Genomic DNA, 21,396 nt, shown 5'->3' on the forward strand with positions numbered 1-21,396 from the left:
GTACAGCGGCCCCCGCGCCGCCCTTGCCGCGCCCCTCGCCCCGTCCCCGCGTCCCTCGGGGGCGATGCCAGGCGGGAGAGACCGGGAAGGGCGGCCCTAGACCCGCCGCGCAGGCGCCCGCCGGGACAGCCCCGCGAGGCCCCCGAGGGTGGTGGTTGCCATGGAGACGGGCGGCGCGTCCCGGTGAGGAGGAGGGGGAGGAGCGGCACCGGGATCGGGGGGTGGGAGCGGGGAAAGGGGGAAATCCGGGCGGGAAGTTGAGGGGAGGCCCTGCCGGGCTGGGCAGAGTGAGCGAGAACCGGCTGTGGCGGTGGAACGAGCCGACGAGCCCGCGGAGGAGAAGGGCAGCGCTTGGTGTTCGGGGTGGGCTCCGGGCCCTGCCCGTCTTCCTCTGTTCTCACCTTGAATTAGTGAATCATCTCGTATTTATTTTACTTCCCTTTGCCTTATTTTTTTTGTTCAAATGAGCACCTTCCATTCTAACATTTGTAGCCAGAGGCAGAGTTTTTTAAGGCCATTTTTTTTTTTGTAAAAATGAAGCTATTTGTGATTTCTGGTGCAGTTGCTGCTGTGGTGGATGTTCAGCACCTCTCCATGCCAATCACTTGCCAAAGAGAGCAAAAGGAGATGTGACATCCTCAGCTATGCATTTTCTCACTGGAATTCACCAGAATCTCTTTAGCTGACTCAAAGGGATGCTGCACAAAATGCTGCCTTTGAAGCCATTTTCATGTATCGGGCAGCAGGGTGGGAGAAATGAACATCCAGGGCTCTCACACAGCAGGGGGAGTTGCAATCCCCAAAGGAACAGGGGGCCAAGCCTTTTTATACAGTTGTTTTAAAAATTATTTCTTGATTTGTTTTCCTTTCCCTTTATATCAGCAGGGAAAGAATGTCAACCAAAACTCCTGGGGGAAGCTGAATCCTTCACATACTTTTTTTTTTTTAATTATTATTAATAGAGTTTAATGAGGGAGTTCAGCAAACACAGCAATGAAGGGCAGTGCCAGTGGCTGCATCGGGAGGGTCTGTGGGCATTGCATTGACACTGAAATCCAGAGCAAGCAGCTCCTGTTTGTAGTGTTTCCTAATGCCCCAGACAGTGGTTTCCTTCTCACTTCCAAGTCAGTATAAGCCCAGAGCCTACTGGCTTGGCATGTGGATCTCCTGAGTGAGGAGAGGGATATAAGAGGAGATGTACAGGAGGAGCAAAGGCTTTAGAGAAATGTTCCAGCAACACTGATATCCTGAGTTAATTCTCTCTTGGGCAGAAGCTGCTGATGAGAAAGAGGAAAAGCTGTTGCATCCTCCTTTGTTTCCAAATAAGTCACTTTTTCCTCTGAGAGCTGAATTCTTTTTCTTTCAAAAATGCTGCCATAATCATCTGTCATGGCTATCTCCCAACACATCTTTTTTCATCATATTTTTAGCATTAGGACTGCACATGTAATAGATTATTCTCATGTTGTTTAGACTCAAAACATGGATCTTAGATTTCTGAAAAAGACAAAAATGAGTAAAACATTTAAAAATATTTTATTAGTGCCTGTGGACTGGAAAAAGACACTGTCTGACTTTCTTGATGTAAAAATACTTAATTTCTGCATCTCCACTTCTATCACTGATTCCAAGGTTGAAAAGAAAGGAAAAGTGATGGGTTTAGTTTATTATACAGATTATTTGCTATTTATTTGTTAATGCTATTATCGGATTCCTATTTCAAGATGTTACTTTTCTTTTTCTTAAATTAAGATAAAGGAGAGGAAAAAAATCTCAGAAGCAAAGGGATGAAATCAGTTCCATCTTTGTCATCAAAAGCCCTGCACAGTGGGATTATATTAGGTAAGTGGGTATAAATAATACAAGGAGGACACTGAACACAATGTTCAGAATCACTGCTTGGCTGTTATCTTTTCCTGCCATAATTTAAGCAGCTTCTTGAAATAAATCAGGGTGCCCCTACCATTACTTTGTCTGAAAGGCTGTTCCATATCTTCATCCATCCAGAAGTTAGAAACCTTATCATAATTGCTTGGCTTAGGGGAAATTACACTCCTTTGACCCTGGGCCAGTATTATCCTTTAACTTAAATACCTCTGTGTCTCCCTGGTATCTGCTCTTCCTATGTATTTACAGAGAGCAATCCCAGTCAGTGCCCCTGGCACACTTTCCAGCTGTAATCTTTTCCACAAGGAGAGCTGTGTCCTGTTACAAAGGACAGCACATTTCAACACATGTTGCATTAAACAGCTTACTGCAACAGAGGGACACCAGGAAACAAATATGTAAAATCAAAGTTATTTTTGTTTCACCTATTCTGTACTAACAGACATCAAATAAACCTGAACTGAGAAATGGCCCTTTTTTCCTGAACACATGAAATTAACTTCATGTTCCAACTGGAAATTAATATATTTTCTTCAACAAAAACAACAAAAAAGTATCAGGACAAATGATAACAGCTTCAGAGAGGTTAGAGCAAGTATGCATTTTTTTAAACACTTGCTTATGAAATATCACTGACTTCCAGTGATCCAGAGCACAACTGCATCCAAACCTCTAATTTTTCATAGAATTGTGGCCATGTCTTATGCTAACAGGCACTGTATGATGTATTTCCTTGGCACACTTACAGATTGGACTGTAATATTCTGCAGGCCTAGAATATGTTTATTCAAGGGTTTTACAGATGGCACAAACCCACTTGTAGGTACAGCAGCCAAATGAAGGTTTTGTTAGTGGATGTTGATGCTTCCAATTGCAATGCCACTCAGGATCTCAGCCATCACAGACTCCAGTTGTGCTACACGTTATACAATAAATATCTAGTTTGTACGTGCAGGCTTTGGAGATATTGTCCAATGGCTTATTAAAACATTGTAATTCTCAGATAATTTCTCCATTATTGTGCATGTGTTTTCTTAGGTATTTTTTAATAGCAAATTTCCACCTTTCCCTCAATGTGTTTTCACAATATTCCATCTGTAAGCAAGGCAAAGGGGTGCTTAAGTGTATGTCAGAGTAGTTTCATGTTTGAAGAGCAATTTAAAGTGAAATAACACAGAATGTTAAAGATAGTTTATTTAGTCCAAGAATTGGTTCTTGTTTGACTTTCAGCATCTTAAGGTGGTAACACTTCCTGCTGAGGGGACTGGGATCATAGAATTGTGAAGGCTACACAGTAAATAATGAGGAATGATTAAGCCATGAAGGTTCACTGTCTGTGATTTTATAAGACTTCAGTTAATTTTTTCCTTTCAAAAAAGGCACCTTCATTCTGTTGTTTCCCAAAGTCCACTATGAAACACTGCTCCCTCTTGAAGTGAAGGATGAGGCACCCCACTCACTTTGTGCCCCCCATATCCATTCCCTCCCCAGCCTGTCCACCCAGATCTGCTGTAGGAGGGACCAGGACCTCTTTGTTTTGTGAAAGCTAAACATTCCCACTGTCCCTGAATGCAGCCATTAGCAGAGCACAGCTCCTCTTATAAACAGTGTATGCAAGGCTATAAACAAAGCCAGGGAAGTATATGTAAGGCTGCAAATAAAGCTATTTCGTGTCTACCTTTAGTTTAAACTACTGTTACCAACATTACTAACACCATAGTGTTTTTCTGATTGGTATCTTTTATCTTTGTTCCTCCTGGCAAGGACACAGAGACTAAACAAATGGAAAAAGTCACTCATCTGGAAGCTCTGCTGTTTGCTGCTGTGCTGGAGAACTGTGTCGATCAGCTTGAAATTCTTGGGTATATCATGCCAATTTCAGACGAGGACAAGACAGACCTCAGCCATGTATGTGCCTATATCCACACTGCTTAAAAATATATATATCTTCTTTTTTTTTTTTTTCTTGTCTTTTACCAGCATTTTTAAAAAATCAGTTCAAGTATTTTTTCTGTGAATGCTCCATGACCCCTGGGTGGAGAAACACAATAAAAGTGCACAGATGACCAATTTTAATGCTTGTACCGCAGCACCACTGAGAAGCCTTTGTCAAGACTTTGCAGAGGACCCTACTGACCTGTAATGGATTTCCTGGGCTAATAATTTTAAAATCATGGTGGTTAGATGACTAGCAAAGGATTAGGGAAAAGGAAGCAAAACATATGTAGGTTCTTATGGAGATGCACAGCTATTTTAAAAGTAGAAATGAATAGGAGGTTTGAAAGTACTCAAACCCAGGGTAATTCTATTCCTCTCTAAGTCCATGATAAAGTTCCTTTTGTTCCCACAGACAATGCATTAAGAAAGATGCACTTCAAAAGATATTAGTAACTACCCTTTCTCAGTGATCACTAATTATTAGTTGATTTCTAATAGGTATTGCAACTAAGAGGGTTTGGGCAGAGATATGAAGAGAGAAGGCCTAAATGCTCAGGCAGAGGTTTGTTGCTGTGGGGGAAGGTGTTGTGATGTTTCTGGTGGCTGTTAGACATAAGAAACAGGATGGGACCATCCTGAGGGGTAACTGGTTCTAAGTTCTGCAGTCATATATTTTAAGTGATATAGCAGGCTGTTTCCAGTTTTAGCTGGCTTGAAACTTTTTTAAGATGAACTCAAGAAAAAAGTGTGAGACCAGGATGGAAATAAAAACTGGGATCTGAGTTTTCACATCTAACGATGTTCACTCTGTCTAATGTACCAGTTAAGGATGCCAGAGGAACGCAAATAAACATGTTTTTCACGTGTTTCCTTGCCATACTACCTTTTCGAAAAACCCATCGCAGAGCAGCAGCAGCCGGAGTTACAGAAATTTCAGGGCGGGAACGATGCTCAGACTGTGCCATAGAGGGCACTCCTCCCCTTAAAGACTCCTATGAGCCGGCGTCATCTGTTCGCAGAGGATGCTTCTCCCTCTCTGAGCTCTTATGTGCCAGAGAGGGAAACCTCTTATGTGCCAGCAGCAAAACACAGAAAAAGAGCGTTTCTCTGGGACAGTAGGAGTTCTTCAGACACACAGGTTCAGGCTGATAGACCTACTGAAGGTACACTTAAATTATAGAGAAAATACCTTCACTTTTCAATCACAGATGCTCATTTTTACCAAGTCACTGCTTAGTACACAACTTTATCCCAGATAATAAGCCTTACTTCTGCTCTTAAAGATGCCAAAACAAATCGAGAAGGAAACAATTTAGAAACAAGAAAATGGCTTAGGGAAGCGACTTGCTAACTTTGGTGCTCTGTAATTTGTTATTCCTCCCTGTTTCTCAGTTTCCACTTGCCTGTTTTCATTGTATTTGTAGAAGACCTGTATTTCCAAAGCACCCTGGAGCTCTGTCAGTCAAACAAATCAATGGCATTTTTAAAGATTGACATCTAAATGTCAGTTGATGACATTTCTGAGAGGATTAATCACAGTGTTGGCCAGCACCTCACTGATTTTACCAAATTAGATGCTCTTGTACACTGCTTCACACAGTGCATCCCCCAGAGGGAGGCAGCCTTTCTATTTGCTGAATTTTGGGCAACCGACAAAATTCTGTTAGGAGATGGTAACACAGGCAGTTTACAAACTTCTTGCTCTTACATAGTTATTTGGTCATGTGTAAGTCCCTACTGTTTACAGACAATCCAGTTATTGCCTGTCTTGAATTTTCCCAGACATTAAAAAGCATCTGTTAGAATACTCATAAAATCTACATGATATTAAAGCAGTTTGCTTGCCAAAATTAGTTCTTTCTGAAGTACAGCCATCACCAGCCAGCTATTTAACCTTTTTTTACTAATTAGCTACGTAATTTTCATTGGTCTGGGTGTGATTCATGCATGTGATTCATTTAATGTAAATTTAACTGTCCAAAAATTAAGCATGTAGTCACTTAGCCTCCTTCTGTAGTCAGTGAGGAGTCAGGCGCTGACAGAGGCTGATCTATCCCATCCAGAGCTGTCCAAGACATTGATAAGGAAGCAGCCCTTTGCAGTACCCTCACAGACCACTAATGGAGCCTCACATGACAAGTAACTTTTTGGAAGTACTCCTGGCATCCACAGCTGCTGCCCTGACCACTTGTTTTTACTCTGCCCTCTCTGCACTCTATTGGCACAAATGTGTGTGTGTGGTTGTTGAAGAATCTGGACTGAGAACTGGTGCTGCCAAAAATAACCTTTTTTTTTCCCCTCCTTTTTGCTGGAAAATGTTTCATCACAGTGAGCTCTTTATCCATTTCCCCATGCATCCAGGGTGGGGAGCAGGCAGCTGTGGACTGGGATGGGGTTGGCAGTGACTGTGTTAGCTGGTGTCAGCACTGCTGCTAGGAAGTATTCAGCCACAGAGATGCCGGTAGGCAGGCAAGAAAAATTTCTCTTTTAATGTCCCAGAGTACACACCTGCATTCTCACTCATAGCACATAAAGCAGAGAAATTCCTGGAAGCAAAAGCTTAGCCGATTTTATAATTTTTCATTTTGCTTTTTCTGGGCCTTTGCCTTTTATTAATAAAATTGTACACGTCCACAAGATAACTTTCCATGCAGAAAGAGCTGCCAATATTTTGAATTTCATTTTTGAATTCATGCTACACTTCCTCTGCTGTCACTCTCTCAAAAAACCTGCTAAGCAGATAGCTGATGTCTGTCACTTTTATTTCCACACTAATACTGTAGGCAAAGGTTGTGGTGACAGGCAGTGGGAAATGTCTAAGATGGAAAGAAGGCAGAGGGGAAACAGGCTAACAGTCTTCCAGTGCATAAAAGCTGCTGCAAAAAAAGGAGGCAATGATTTGTTCTCTGTGCCTACAGAGACCAGGACGACAAGCCAGGGGCTCAGCTGCTGCTGAGGAGAAAGAACTTTCTTACGGTAAAGATTGTTGAGAGGTGCTGGCACTGGCAGGAGGGTGTGTAGTCCATTGCTGGAGGCCATTAAGGACATGTCAGGAATGACATAGTCTGAACCAGCATCTCTTGGAGCGGATGAATTCACCTCTTGAGGCTTCTTCTAGTCCTGTCACTTCAGGGCTTTTGAGCCCATAAACATCAATAAGCTACACTGTGTGCTCAAAGCTAAGCAACATAAATGTTTCTGCTCTTCCACTCTTTGCAGACTCTAACAGGCACTATCAACTGCTCTTAGTAAAGCTTTATTCTAGTTTATTATTAATCTTTCTTCTTCGCACATAATGTTGCAGAGGGTTTATTTCTACTGCTCAGTGTGCAAGCAGGTCTCTTCTTCCCTTTTAGACTGGCATCCAGGAAATGAAAGAAATTATAGAGACCCAGAAGGAGCTGGACATTAATGACCCAGAGCTTATGTCAGCAAGGCAAGAGAGTGAGGAAACAGTTACCTCCATGGCCCTGAAAAACACTGAACCCAAGCAGCAGATGGGGCAAATTGAAGATGGGAAAAGCACCCATCAGCCTTCCAAAAGGGACAGGAAACACAGTGCTGTGACTGCAGAGAAGCTCAGAAAAATTGAGGCTGACAGGTGAGTGAAGCACCTGTGGAGGATGCTCAGGTGTTCTCAGTCTATCTCTTGAAAGCAAAAATACATGCACCCCACTCTCCCACTGTCAGAGTGTTTCAGTCTTGGTCCAGAAGTTCCTCTAAGGATAACAGTGGGATCGAGGTTCATAGGCCATTTGGTTCTGGCCATTGCTTGTCTCTGGATGCCCCATAATGACCAGCAGTTTATTTTGAATGGAGCTGCAAAACATTACCCAGTTGATAATGGTTGCTTGGGTGGAATTCATGCCAGACACTAATCAGTGCTGATGTTCTGGTACCTGGAGTCAGGTTCCCTTAGCAGATCCCACAGGCAAAGTGGGATCTGAGCTTTCTCCTGAACTCATTCTGCAGGGCACACAGAGTTTCTGTGGCAGTTAGAGCCATTCTCCTTTATAGAACAGATAAGACTAAATATTTTCTTTCTTTTTTAAAACAAACTTTATTCCTACACCTAATCCTGTGTCTTGATTTACAGAAATACCAGCAGCCTTTGGTTTAAAAGACAGACGGGGGAGCTGCCAAAATATAAATGCCACATGCACCATAACCTTCAATAAACTGGACAAGCCCATGTTATTTGTTAAGATCAGTTTAGGGCTGTACTGGAATATTTTGGCATCCAGATATCCCCCCACAGACACACTTACTTGCATCCCCAGGTCTCATTTTCCAGGATCCACCTATCTGTCACCACAACTGCAGGCCAGCAGCCTCCTTCCTTATGGCAGCACAGCCAGCATTTTTAAATTATAAACTTCAACCAACTCCTAATACAGAGTTTTTCAGATGTACAAGAAGCAGATACCATGGGAGAAGCACTCCTGGGTTTGGTAGGATGTAAGAACAGAAAAGGGATCTTTTATTTCCTCACCTTTATCTATAAACAGTAATGGATAAAGGTGCCAGACACTGTAGTACCAACACCTGTAAAGTACTGTTGTGTTCCTTTTGTTCCTGGCAGGCAATATGCAAGTGATGTAATTGCTGTCACTATGAAAAAGATGCAGGAATCGGGAATATTTAATAGCCTAACAGAAGCTAATGAGAGAGAGAAGGAAGAAAAGAGCAAGTTTTATGATGTCCTCATCAGGTCAGTGTTGTGTTCAGTTCTTCTCTGCTTAACTGCTGAAAGCCAAACCCATTCCCACTCGGTACATGCTGAAAAGGAAGAAGACCCAATAAAACCAAAATACAGAAGAGATTCTACTTTTTCAACTTGAATTGTTTTGCTTGCTTTACAAACTGCAATTCTTTTCCCTTCAGAAACAATTAGTGAATGGTTCTGATACTGATCTGAGCTAGGAATTGCCTGAGCTTTAACCACAGTGGACACATCAGTGTCTGCATTAATGCAAATGCTGTCTCATTTCAATTAAAACATAATGTGATGTAGGAGCTCCCTGATCTTTAACTCCTGTCCCCAGTGAAAGCCAGAGCAGCAGAGAATCTGTTCAAACCAGGGCCAGCAACATATGGCCTTTAGGTTGTCTGATGCCCAGGAGAATCTGCTCTGACCCATGTGCTAATTGGCTCCCCTTTCCCAGCAGCAGTGAGGGTTCAGCACAGATGGTGACAGAGGAATTGTCTTATTTAAGGCTAATCCACCAGCCACTGCACTGTAGATCCTCTTCTGTCCCAAATCTTTCAGGGTACAGGTTTGTTATCATCTCAGCACTGGTGGTTCCTTACCTCAAATTTCTTGGAGTTTTTTAGCATGCAAAACTCTGGTTCAACCCCAAGACTGTCAGAGAGAATCACAGTCATCAGACAAGCATTTGACCACTTTACAGCTACTTTGCTCTGTGTAGCAGCTCAGGCCTATCATTTAGGATGCACAGCAAAGCTGCTCTAAGTCATGATTTGTCATGAGTCCAACCTACTGGAACGGCTCCTGCAGTGGCTCAGGGGTCTGCCTCCAGGGCAAATCCCCAGCTTCCAGTGGAATGTGTGATTTCAAGCACGAAACCCAACTCTTCCACTGTCTAAAACCAAAGGATTTATTGTTTATCCATGGAAGGGACAAAAAGCAAAAATGAGAGTAGCAATTGGTTGTGGAATAACTATCCACTACTGGAGGGCAGAAAGGAGCAGAGAGATTATAATGAGAAAGTACATAATGCTTTTTATTCCATTCTGTCAATCATGTCTAGCCACTCTGTTCTTCTGTACATTCTTTTCATGGAATGAACTTGATCTGTCTTTCAAGATAATAATTACTTGCCTGGTTTTGTGTGAATACACTATGAAAGGCGTCTTCAGTGACACTGGGACTCCTTATCAGGAGCTTTTGTTCATCACAGTCAAACTAGCTAAGGACTCAGAAAATTAAATGCATGTGTGATTGTAAGGTTGGGATAGGATACAAAGTCTCAGGTGCCAACTGTAGTATTTACTGGTTTTAAATCAAATCACGAGCATAAAAGCTTAGATAAGTACTCTGACTGAAATAAGATAATACCACCTAAAACATTACTGCATCTGCTTTGTTTTAGACAGATGGACCTCTCCAGCTTTTGGCCTTCCCTTAGATCCCTTCACGGATCTCAGAACCTAAGACAGTGTTTTTCGGAAGATTTTAAGTCTAATATAAAAAAACATTCTCCATACATATAATGACACACAAGCTGGCACTCTGCTGCTCAGACACACTTCTGCACAGAATCAGGGATGTTTCTGCTGAAATGTAGAAACTGTGACTCAATGACAGGCATCTTCCCTTTCTGCTATAGGAATTGCATCATACTTAAGTCCACTCCAGGCTTTTAACAAGAGCATCCCCTGGTTTTTTGGCTCATTCTCCCTTTCATCACCATCCGCCTTGCTCCCTTTGTGCACCTCTTCTTTCAGGATTTACTGAACAAGTCAGTAGTTTTGGTGAGAAGTTTCTGTTTATCTTTCCACAATGTATCAGGAGACAGGAAGTTCCCTTTCTAGGTAAACAGCTCTTGTCCTTTTGATACATTGAAGTGATTGTATTTTCCCACTTTTCTTCAGGGAGGAGGAAGGAAAGAAGGAGATAAAGTCACTCCAGAAACAGCTGCAAGATGTCAAGAGACAAACTGCAAAAGACCTTCAGGTGAGAGCACTTAGCACTGGGCATTGTGCCAGGGGGGAAGCCTGTTAGCAAGCTCAACTCTACTGCCCAGGATCTAGTACTCAGGGAGGACCTGTGGCATCCAGAATGATCCATCATTTAGGAATATAGAAGTAGAATAACTGCAATAAAGATTTGTATTTGGAATTAGCCCACTAATGACTTTGAGAGCAGTGTCCAGAGGTTTTCAACTGGGAGCTCAAAATGCTCATAATCATCATGATCAAATTGGAATATCCTAAGAACACAGCTGGGAGTGGCAAAGCACAGATATCTGCAATCAGTGAGAAAAAGGTTATCTGCAGATAGCAGTATCTAAGGTTCTCTCATATTCGTGCAGATCATCTGGCACAGAAGAAAATGTGACAAAGAAGGAATGAGAAAGAGAGACACTTTGTATAGGGGCAGGTCACTTTTCTACCTACATTTTTGTCTGGGAAAAATGCCATTATAGTATTTTTCTAGGCTTCCAGACATTAGAAAATCCCAAATATGCCTACACAAGGGCAGATCAATGTTATTGCACATATGCTGTCAACTTGATCTTTCTGGAAAGCTTCAGCCCTTCTGTCTGCATCACGCAAATAGTGTGTGCACGAACAGTAAATCTGGGGCATTCTGGAAACGTCAGACTTGCTACACAAGTGCAGATCAATTCAGTGGCTTATCACTGGTCACTGTAATGCTCACCAGACAGCTCAGACTTGATGCTCATGCAACATGGCCCTGCTAGGGCAGGAGACAGTGTGTGATAGCAAACGAGCGAAAGGGTCAGGGCTGTACAGGGGCTGGAGGAAGGAACAAGAATCTGACACTTTGTTCAGTAGTGAGCAAGAGAACAGCAAGGGCATCTGAGGAAAGAACTGGTATCACTGAATTTTGTCTTTGGACAATAGTGTAGACAGTAACCAAGCCAGGATATAGTTGACTACACAGAGGAATTTTAAGCCACTGACATGCTGGTGAAGTTTGGTTTGTAGAACATGAAAGTTTTGTGTTGGCAGCCTGGATGCATGTACAGTGGAAAGTTTAATTGTAAATACAGGATGGTTGTAAAAAAATGAAGGATCTTTTTGCTTCTGCAGGTTGTCCCTTCTTAGTCAGGCTCTGATGGCTCCTGAGAAGTTTCTGTTCTCCCACTCCCCAAGCTAGTGAATGCGATGAGGGAATTCTTCTGTGTAGTGCTCCTCAAACCTCACCATGTCTGTGCATACAGTGTATGTACCCAGTTCTGGTTTAATGCCTTCCCAAGGTCTGGTATGTGGGGGGCTGTAACCATCCCACCTCGCACCAGCAGCAATGTCCTGGCACTGTGCAGACAAGGGGCACTTCTCTGTGTCCTGACCTGCACCTCTTCTACCTCTTGCAGTCATAAGAACGTGCGTAGCTCCCGTGCTAGAAGAGAGGAGGCTCTTCTCCTTGTCCCTTCAGTGCTAATCAGTTCTTGGGTTTTGCCTCATCAAGTGGGATCTGCACTCATCTGGTATTTAATATTTTAATCTTAGAAGTCCTTTTCTGGGCTTCCTTATAGTTTCGGCTTTGATAACAAATCAAAGACAAGACTACTTTCAAGTACTGCTTTCCTCCCGTGCCAAAAATAATGGTGTCTCACCGCGTCTCCCAAGGGAGAGTAATTTCTGTTTGCTTCATATGGGATTTTCCCGTAGGCAGTTTTACAGACACTTGCATGATTTGTCACCTTGCCAACAAATTAAAAACAAAAATACAGCTTGCTGATTTTGGAGTACTTTGAACAACAATAATAATGCATAGACCTGTAGACAAAAGCCTATGTGGTTGTCTCCAGCCTAGTGGATGAGAAAACAAAAGCAAGCAAATCTAATCTTGGAACCAGAAAAACACGGCCTTTGCTTCACTCATGTTTCCTGTGTATATGTATTCTCATTCTTGCTACTTCTTAATGAGATGCTAATTAATACTTTATTAGCCTGCTCAGCTCATTTTTCTTTCTAATGGAACACAAATCAAATGCTAAATGTTCTTGTTTTGTTTTCTTTCCTCTTGGAAAGCACTGACGTCTGTAAAGGAGCTGAAATGATCTGTCTGGTTTTGCTCTTACCCCTCTGTGCAGGAGCAGCACCGGTAGCTCAGGTTTGGCTGCAGGGCTCTGTTTGCTGCTGCAGTGTTCATTTTCTAGGTTGTACAAAAATACTCACTTTCTTGGGCTTCCTGGACAAGTGATGGCAGTCTGTACAGGTTTTGAAACAAATTAATACATAGAATTATACACCTTAACATAAAAATTTAGGAATGTAAACTTTGGCATTCCTGCACTGCTCTTCGCCCAAAGACTTTTTATGTCCTGCAGGTTTTGTGTACACTCGTGCCATACATGTGTGCAAGTGTGGTGTAACAGGCAGTAAATATTGCAGCTACCAACCAGATAGGAATCCAAGCCATCGCACCACGGTACCAGTGAAAACAGGCCCATAACTTCAATTCTGTGTGGGCTGTCATAACACATCCAGCTCCACTGTATCAGTGCCCCACCTGGTTGTGCTTTTAGTAGTATGACTAAAATCCATCATGTTTCTTCCCTTTTCCTCTCCCAGGAAATGCATCAATGGAGTGTTCTAGGGAATGTATTAAACATATATACACAGCCACTGGTGCATGTTTCTACTGGAGAAATGCACCAGGTGATTACAGTAGAAGGCACAAGGTTTGTGATGGTCCTGAGCTTCTGCATGACTTCATTCCACTGCTGGCAGAGTCCCAGGGAGTGCAGCAGGACCCAGAGCTGGTGCACCAGATCCAAACCTGGCTCCAGAGGGGCACGACTTTCCACAGGAGTGCTGCTACCAAGAGGTCCTGCTCTCTCTGCAGCTGCCTCTCACCAGCTCTCACCTACAGTTGCTGGGATTGCACGTGAGCTGGCAGAGGGCTGCAGAAGCTGTTCTGTTGAAGCTGGGTGACCTGCCAGCCCCTCTGTCCTTTGGGCCCTGACATTCCTTGGAGGTGTGCAGCATGGGGATGTTCTGGAGCTGGGACAGAGATGCAGGCTGTGGCCTCACTGAAGTGTCTGTAGGGCCACACGTTGTGGTTTCAGGGGGAGCGGGTCCAGGCTGCAGCAGGTGTGCAGATCTAAGCATATCTCCAGGCTCTGCAAGCTGAGATGCTGCAGCTGCCAGTGAGGGGCTTAAGCTCCGAGGCACTGGGTGTGGGAGCAAGGCAGAGGCAGCAGGGCTCCCCACCGGGGCTGCCGGCATGGAGCACAGCACCCCTTCCCCTGCCAAATGGCAGCACGGGGAGTGCTGCTGGCGGCAGGAGGTTCATCTGACTGCTGGGGAATTCCTCAGACTGTTTACTCCTATTGGCTACTTTTGTAACCAGATGTATTTCAAATGACTGTAAACACTAATTGCTGTGGAAGAGCTGGGAGATCTTCGTGGCACTTACAAGAGAGATAAATCAAAGTAAATGAAAACACAGGAGTGCAGATAACGTCTCCAGCTAAGTGCAGTTGTTTTTGCAGCCAAACAGCATCTGTGGGGCAGACTCCTGTGGCACTGGGTGACAGCAGACAGGCCTCTGAGCTGATGTCTGTGAGCTGAGAGATCAGAGAAAATCAGCTTGTTTACCTGCTTGTGAAGCAGACTGGCTCCTGACAACTATTTCCTGGGTTTTGATCTTGGTCTCTGACAGTTTTCTGATAGTTTTGGACACGAGGAATGATTTGCATCTTTGGTTTGGCAGATTCAACACTGAAGTCATCCCAAATAAGCAGCCCAGAGATTTACTGCATCAGCTGTGTGAAAGCGTTCCGTGTCCTGGCGGGGACCTTTGCTATGATAAACCAGAACGAATAAATATTAACTCATTTTCCCAGTGCCTGTTCCTGAAGTTCAGGGAACAGCACACTCTGCAGATGGTGCCCACAGCTTGTGGGCATTTACTGCAGCATTTACTCCCTGCAGCTGAACACCAAACGTGCCCAGATCTGCAGCGCCAGGTCCAGCAGCAGGAGCTGCCCTCATCCCTGCAGATGACTCTCCCTCTCCAGGCAGACGCTGCTGTAAACCACCAGAGGGGTTTTGCATTTCACTTCCAGAGGGGTTTTGCATTTCATTTCCCACTGCTTTGGGTTGTGTAACCAAGCCCCCAGACTCCCCACCTCTAACCAGGACGTTTTACAGCACCACAGACCAAATCCAAACCACAAACATGCCATACAACAGGGAAAACAAACAGAGCAGATGGGCCCCCATCCCGGCTGAGGCCTGGGGTGCTGGGATCAAAAGCACTTTTTGCTTTACTCAAATATGAAATGAGAAAGAAAATAACCTGGTGAAATGTTCATGCTCTTCTCATATCTCTGAGTGCTTTGTAACCTAGGCTGAACCCTTCTTTTCTAGCCTGTTTGCAGATCTTTGGCAGATAGGATTAACACACTGACATCAGCAGCACTTGACTTCCCAGAGGCTCAGCACCACAAAACATTGGGTTTTTTCCATTAGCATCTCCCCATTCTCTCTGCCAACCCCTCAGTGTAGACACAATTACACCATGACCCAGGAAGACAATCTCAAAATAGAGTGTTACACTCACCTCCCATGTCTACAGACTGGGAACACAACCCCTCCCAATAGCCACCAAAATTCCATGCCAGGGAAAATAAAGGCCATTACCAGAAGCCTTAATAGGGCACAAACAGCTCATGTCTGTAGCTGTCTGCAGTCATATGATGATATGTCTGTAAAATAGTATCTGATGTTGGAAACCTTCAAAAGCATGAGAACGCCTGACCTTTGAACCCCCAAAACACCATCAGCCAAGGGCCCCAGTTGTCATGAGCCTCATAAATGTACTTTACTCTTCCTAACTATGTCAGACAAGGAGTGCAGAAGTAAGGACTTTCCTTTTAGCTGCTCCAAACTCTTCTTATAAGGAAACCTTTTCCAAATGAGTCATGCTGCAGAGGCTTTCAAAGGCAGCACTGTTGAGCTGGCTTCTCTTCCTGTGGCATTTTTCCATGTTTACACAGCTAAGGAATGTGAGGTACTTCACAGACAAGATATGTGGGCTTCAAAAGGTTTAAATGCCGGCACTTTGGCATTTCATCTTTATCTTCAGCTGTGAGGTTTGGCTGATGAATATCAAACCCATCACAGCATGGCAGGAAAGCAAAGAGAAAGTCTATGACAGAGCAATTGGGTGCCAAACCAGAGGTGTTCATGCTGATCCTGTATAACTGCACAGGAGGCTTTGCTTTGATGACCTTCTTAACTCTCAATACAAAAGTCTAGAGTTTTTCATTTTACAGGCAGTTCTTCCAAGTTCCAGCCCTGAAATGATGAACTTTTATCTGTTACTGAAAGAAATTAATTAAAAAGGAGTAAACAAAACAGCAATCCCAAATCAAGCAAGTGTGCTTTGCTTCCTGAGCACGCTCCAAAAGCTGGACAAACCACTCAGGATTCTTGCCTGTGGGGGAGCTCTGAAGAGCAGAAATAGAAAGGGAAAGCTCAGCTCCATCACAAAACAAGGCATGGGGAGAGGCTGGGAGCTCATAGTCAGCTTTTCCTTGACACTTCTTCCTTGCCCTGGGTGTATGTTTTTGTAACAAAGTGGGCACCATCTACCTGTTAAGATTTCAAGAAATAACTGTTTAAACATATAAGCAAGACAGGATTAGATTTGCACCTGTTCCTAAATTTGAGTTTATATAGTTGCTGCATAACTAGAAAAAATGAATCCAAGGAATAAAGTTTACTTTAGGATAACAGACTTTGGCTTATGTGGGGCTGAGCCATTATCTTCCTCTTACAGATGCTCACTCACTGAGATGGTCTAATCCAAGAAGTTAGTATAAGGAAAGCCTAGCTTTAAGTGGCTAAAATTATTTGGCTTCTTTCATGTTTATAATAAACATGTCTGAATCCATATCTGCACAAGGGACCAGAAGGCCTGGCTTCTCGTCCCACTCTGTTCATCACTCCACCGTATCCAGAGGTAATCACTCCTTGCTGATGGGTTGATTGCCATCTATATGAGTTACAAATCAAACTAACCTTTGAAGCAGAGGTTGAAATAGAGCAACATTCAGGGAAAGTGTGAAGCCTGTAGCCTTGTCTCTTCTGAGTTTAGCATTCTGACTTCAGTCTCCAGGCTTGCTTTTATGCTGCTTTTGTCTCCACTAGAACCGAGACAAGATCATTGATCGCCTCAAAGACAAACTCCAAGAGAAGACGGCCAAACTGGACACAGAAAGCTCCTACATGAAGAAAGACACAGACCTCCAGATCCACCAAACCCAGAGGAAATGCAGCAAGGAAGAGAATGCTCTGAACAATGAAATCCAGGTAAGCCCTTCCCCATGGCCCATACTGGAAGGCATCTCCAGTCAGTAAAGGGCAGAGCCCTTCCTTGCTCCCCAGATGCCCTTCCTGTTCTCCATTATAGTCACCACCACAGCTGTTTGAACTGGATCTGGAAACTCATCGGGATTAGAAACCTTTATATTTTCCATTGCTTCTCTGTATGGTCCTGCAAACAGCAACAGCACAGATGGTGTAGCTGCAGGAGACAGTGAATGCTTAACGTAATGTCACTGTCAGAAAACCAGACCCATAAGTATGTCCAAAGGTGTAGTTACAAGGGTATTTAGCACACAGGCAGCCTGAGCTCCCAGCATTGCCCCCATCAGACTGTGCTGACAGAGCTGCTCCTGTGGACCTAAGGTGAAGTGGACTAGAAAACTGTTTTGGTTTTGCAAGCATCTTTTTTTGACTGATCAAAGTTTGATCTAATTGTCCCTATTTCATGGATGGCCCAGGGGCAAGGACTGCCTCAGTTAATTTTGTCACTGCAAAAAATGTCCGTGGACTACACAGAGCTCCAGCACTCTATCTTGGCTTTCAGCAGCAGTGTGTTACACACTAACACTGACTCTCACATTTTCTGTCTGCGCTGATCACAGAACTTGAAGAACAAAACTGATGAGGAAATTCAGCTCCACACAGAGACAGAAAATTTCCTCAGGCAAGAGTATCAGGTATGTGTGACTGTCAGCTAATGCTTAAAATAGTAACCTATAAACATTGAATCATCAATTAATACCTAAAGAAAAACAGTTATTGCTCCACAAATGTACCAGGTTCATGGCTGCTGCAGTTAGAATGATTACTTATCCTCATGTCTTAATTAACCCAGCTCTCCCAGAAGTGAGATCTGCTACATATAGGTACATTTCCTTAAAATTAGTGTTCATGTAATAATTGGCATTGTTTATTCAGGTGTCGCAGATTTTTCCTCCCTCAGGTAGTTGTATTTGGCTGATTGGAATGTTATTTAGACCTTCCTTGGCAGTATCTGGGGCTCCCAGCACCTCGGGGAAGAGCACCCACTGCCCAAGGGCTGCACAGAGGGGACACTGAGGAGGGAACCACACAAACTGCCAGACCAGTTTTGCCTTATCTTTATCTGAGGAAGAATCAGGGCTGGAGAGTTGCTAACCCACAGCTATTGTGCACATTCTCAGCAGTAACCAACCATGAATGTCCCTGTGGTGTTAACATTGCAAAGCCTCTCATAAATGATATAACTGGAAGAAAACCTGTACTTCTGCAGGGTACCTGATGTCACTGCCAGTACAAAATTTAATAGGAGATAATACATTTTTTAAAATGTAATTTGAGTGCAAACCAGTGCTGTATCTTGTGAGCAATTAAACACTGCTCTGTACCCCAGAGCCTTGCTCTGATCAATGCTCACAGCAAGGGGACTGTCCAAGCCCAAGCTGCAGCCTGTCTGACCTCCAGCACACAGCCAGGCACAGCCCCTCAATGCTCACACAGCAGCTGGTGGCTTTGCAGGGGCCCGCAGAGAGGAGGATGACCGTGCCCTCCATCTCCCTTGTGTGTCCAGCTGTGATGCTGTAATAAGATTGATGCTTTTCCTCAGATTATTTTTCCATGGAAGCAATCACAGTTGTTGCTATGGAGAAGTCATTGGTGAATGGCAGGAAGTCATCTGTGTGACTGTTTCAGAAACACCTGCCCTATTCACGAGTGAGACAAAGCCAAGTTCACAACCTGAAACAGCGTGAAGTGCTGTCCCCTGGGACCTTATTCCTGGTGCTTAATCCAGAAAGCAGATAAGGAGTCAGGCAGAGGATAAAACCTTTCCCACTGACAAATTGTTTTTTAAACACCCCCACCCCCGTATACACACGAAGAATGGCTTCTGCTTGTCTCTTGCTTCACCAGGACTGACTGTGTACAAAACTAACCCCCAGTGCTTCTCCATCCCTCATGCACCCCTGAAAGCCCAACCCAGTCTCCTCATCCCCAGTCCAGTGCCGTGGCTGCCGTGGTGAACTCCAGTGAGGGGCCTGCAGGCCAGCAGCAATTTATCCTGTATCCAGTAATTTTGTCCTAGGGGCTTGATCCTTCCAAGATGAGCCAGAAACACTGACCGTGCACCATTTACAGGACTCTCACCACCCTCCTGAGAGCAGGCCATGTAATAGTAGCAAACCTCTCACCTGTGCACTCTTTGCACCATGCTGAGCACCAATTCCTCCCCATGCAGAAGGTGGAAGAGAAGCTGGAATACTGGATGCAAAAGTATGAAAATGACACTGATGCAAAAGAAGTAGAACTGGATGACCTAAGAGCGTTGAAGGCAGAGAACTTGGAAACAATGCAGAAATTTGCCAAGGAGGTAAGACATCAGCAGCATCTCAGTGCTCAGCCACGCAAAACTGCACTGGGCTTTTTCCTACCCTCATTCAGATAAGGAACCAGGACCATGGGAAAAAAAATAAATCAGTAACTTTGAGGCACAGGGCGCAATTATAAACACTGGTCCTGGGAAGGCAGCGACTGAGATGCCATCTTCCATTTGCCACCTGTGACATCAAGGAGGGATGATAATATTTCCCCTACAGCTATTTTCAAATACCGGCAAGTACTGAGAGAGCTACTGACAGCCCTTGTGAGGGGCAAAGACACTGTCCCATCCCATCAGTACACCTCACCTTAGTTTGCTGCCTTAGTCTGAACAAATCTGCTTCTTCCAGCTCCTTCTAGCAACATCAGGGTAAGACAGGCTGGAACTGAAAAAGGCAGCTCATCCCTTCCCGCAGACACACACATTCCCAGCTGCACAATGCTGTTATCAGGGAGCTGATTCCAGTTAGAACCATTCCTGCCCCACACTGGGTTCTTGGTTAACTACTGGGCTCTGATCACAGTGGAGCAGCAGCATAGGGCAGAGAGAAGTGTCTACAAAACCGTGTGTTTTAAAGCCAGAAGGAATTAACTTGTAATCATTCCTTACCGTCACTGGGTCTGAGATGATGGGACTGGGTTTGATGTTTTCCTGCTTGTGGGCTCATTTTTCACTCTGTGCACTGTCATCTCAGAGTCCCAAGTGTGTTTGTACATCCTCTGCTGCTTAGCCTGAGGGACCACACGTCCTCCCCACGACCAGCTGTTGCCTGCGACGCCATCAGACAGCCATTTTACAGCACGGGATCAGGGGGTTAATTACACCCAGGCCTTGAGAGGTTCCACTTTGGCAGCAGCTCGAAGTGCCTGAGGACTGACAGTGGTAATGAGCAACATTTGCCATCTGCATTCAGGAAAGATCAAACAAAGGAGGTGGGGGAGGAAGGTCCACAGTCACACATTACCCCTGTGCTGCCCTGGAGCTCCCTGGTGCACAGGGTGGGGACCCACCCCATGACCCACAGGCCTGAGCAGTTCTGGCAGGGCTGTGGGAAGTGAGTAGCAAGGATGAGACACGTAGGCAGCCAGAGGAGAAGAATCCTTGCACCAGGATCCAGGTGAGCCCTGCCCTGCCCTGCCCTGGCAAGTGGCTGGGCACAGTGAGCCTCAAAGGCTGGCCCTGCAGTTTAGGGGATGTGTTTGTCATGTGGCTTTTGCCACCCCTGTGCTCTCTTGCAGTGCCTGATGTTCGAGGAAAACATCATCACTGACCGGACAGAAAAGAAGGATAGAAAAAAACAACGAGAGCAGGACGCCCTGGAGCTGAAGAGCGCTCTGAAGGTAAAGGGGAGCAACGCTGAGGTGATGCTGCTCCATCAGCAGCTGGGAGTTAATAATCTGTGCCACAGGCTTTGTCCAGGTAGAAAACAGCCCCATAAAGTTGGCTGGTGTGGGGCGGCACAAGCAAAGGACAAAGCCTGTCCCTTTCTGACTCAGAGCCAGCAGCTGGCTCCAGGTTTGAGATGGGAGCCAAAGGGGAGAAGCCAGTCTCCTGGAATGATCTGGGGCTGTGCCCATTGCATCAGCTCCACTGCATGGGTGACACAGGGAGGGGCATGGGGCAGTGCCTCTGCCTGTCCCTTGCCACCAGCCACAGATGCCCTGCCCCAGCTGTGGGTGCTTCCAGTGCAACCAGGAAGGCCTGATGGCTGCTGTGTGCGCTGGAGGTTCCCTCCTGTGTCTGGGGAGCACAGGAAAGACTCTCTGGCATTGAGCTGTACCAGGTACCCCAGCAAGAAATTTCCCCTGAGGCCTCTCTTTCTCACTTCCAGGTGCAGGCCTGGTGGAAAGGCACGATGGTCCGCAGATTCCTTGGCCCTTACCAGGCCCTCGAGAAGCTTCTGAAGGAACAGGCAGCAGTGCAGACAGAAACAGGGAAGGAAAAGAAAAACTAAAGAAAGTAAAGAAAGTGCCCACAGATGTGCTCCAGGTCTGTTGCTGGGCAGAGCCCTGCAGTCTGTCTGACAAGACAAAATAAACCATATAACAGAGTTCAGGCAATTCTGGAGAACACAGTTCATGACAGACACAGTTAAGGTGCAGCTGCAGTCAAGATCTTGAAGCTGCCCTTGTACAGCCTTTGTACAGCAGAAAGACAGTTTC

The 21,396-nt window shown here is 44.8% G+C and overlaps 1 protein-coding gene across 4 annotated transcripts; it reads left to right on the plus strand.

Moving 5' to 3' along the window:
* The first annotated feature begins 105 nt into the window (after positions 1 to 105).
* IQCG (IQ motif containing G) lies at positions 106 to 21,285 on the plus strand. Of its 4 annotated transcripts, none has more exons than XM_064666163.1 (11): positions 106 to 183; positions 1,753 to 1,842; positions 3,652 to 3,795; positions 7,182 to 7,426; positions 8,408 to 8,536; positions 10,441 to 10,522; positions 16,702 to 16,863; positions 17,481 to 17,555; positions 19,094 to 19,225; positions 20,473 to 20,574; positions 21,066 to 21,285. In XM_064666163.1, the coding sequence occupies exons 3-11, from the start codon at positions 3,670 to 3,672 to the stop codon at positions 21,186 to 21,188; spliced, it is 1,176 nt and encodes a 391-aa protein (XP_064522233.1). In that variant the 5' UTR covers positions 106 to 183; positions 1,753 to 1,842; positions 3,652 to 3,669; the 3' UTR covers positions 21,189 to 21,285. The 4 variants fall into 4 exon arrangements, with proteins under 4 accessions (XP_064522233.1, XP_064522232.1, XP_064522234.1 ...); XM_064666162.1 differs by having other exon boundaries at positions 128 to 221; XM_064666164.1 differs by lacking the exon at positions 106 to 183 and adding an exon at positions 258 to 363.
* Positions 21,286 to 21,396: the final 111 nt, after the last annotated feature.

This window comes from Pseudopipra pipra, chromosome 10 (genome assembly GCF_036250125.1).
Source record: "Pseudopipra pipra isolate bDixPip1 chromosome 10, bDixPip1.hap1, whole genome shotgun sequence".
NCBI lineage: Eukaryota > Metazoa > Chordata > Aves > Passeriformes > Pipridae > Pseudopipra > Pseudopipra pipra.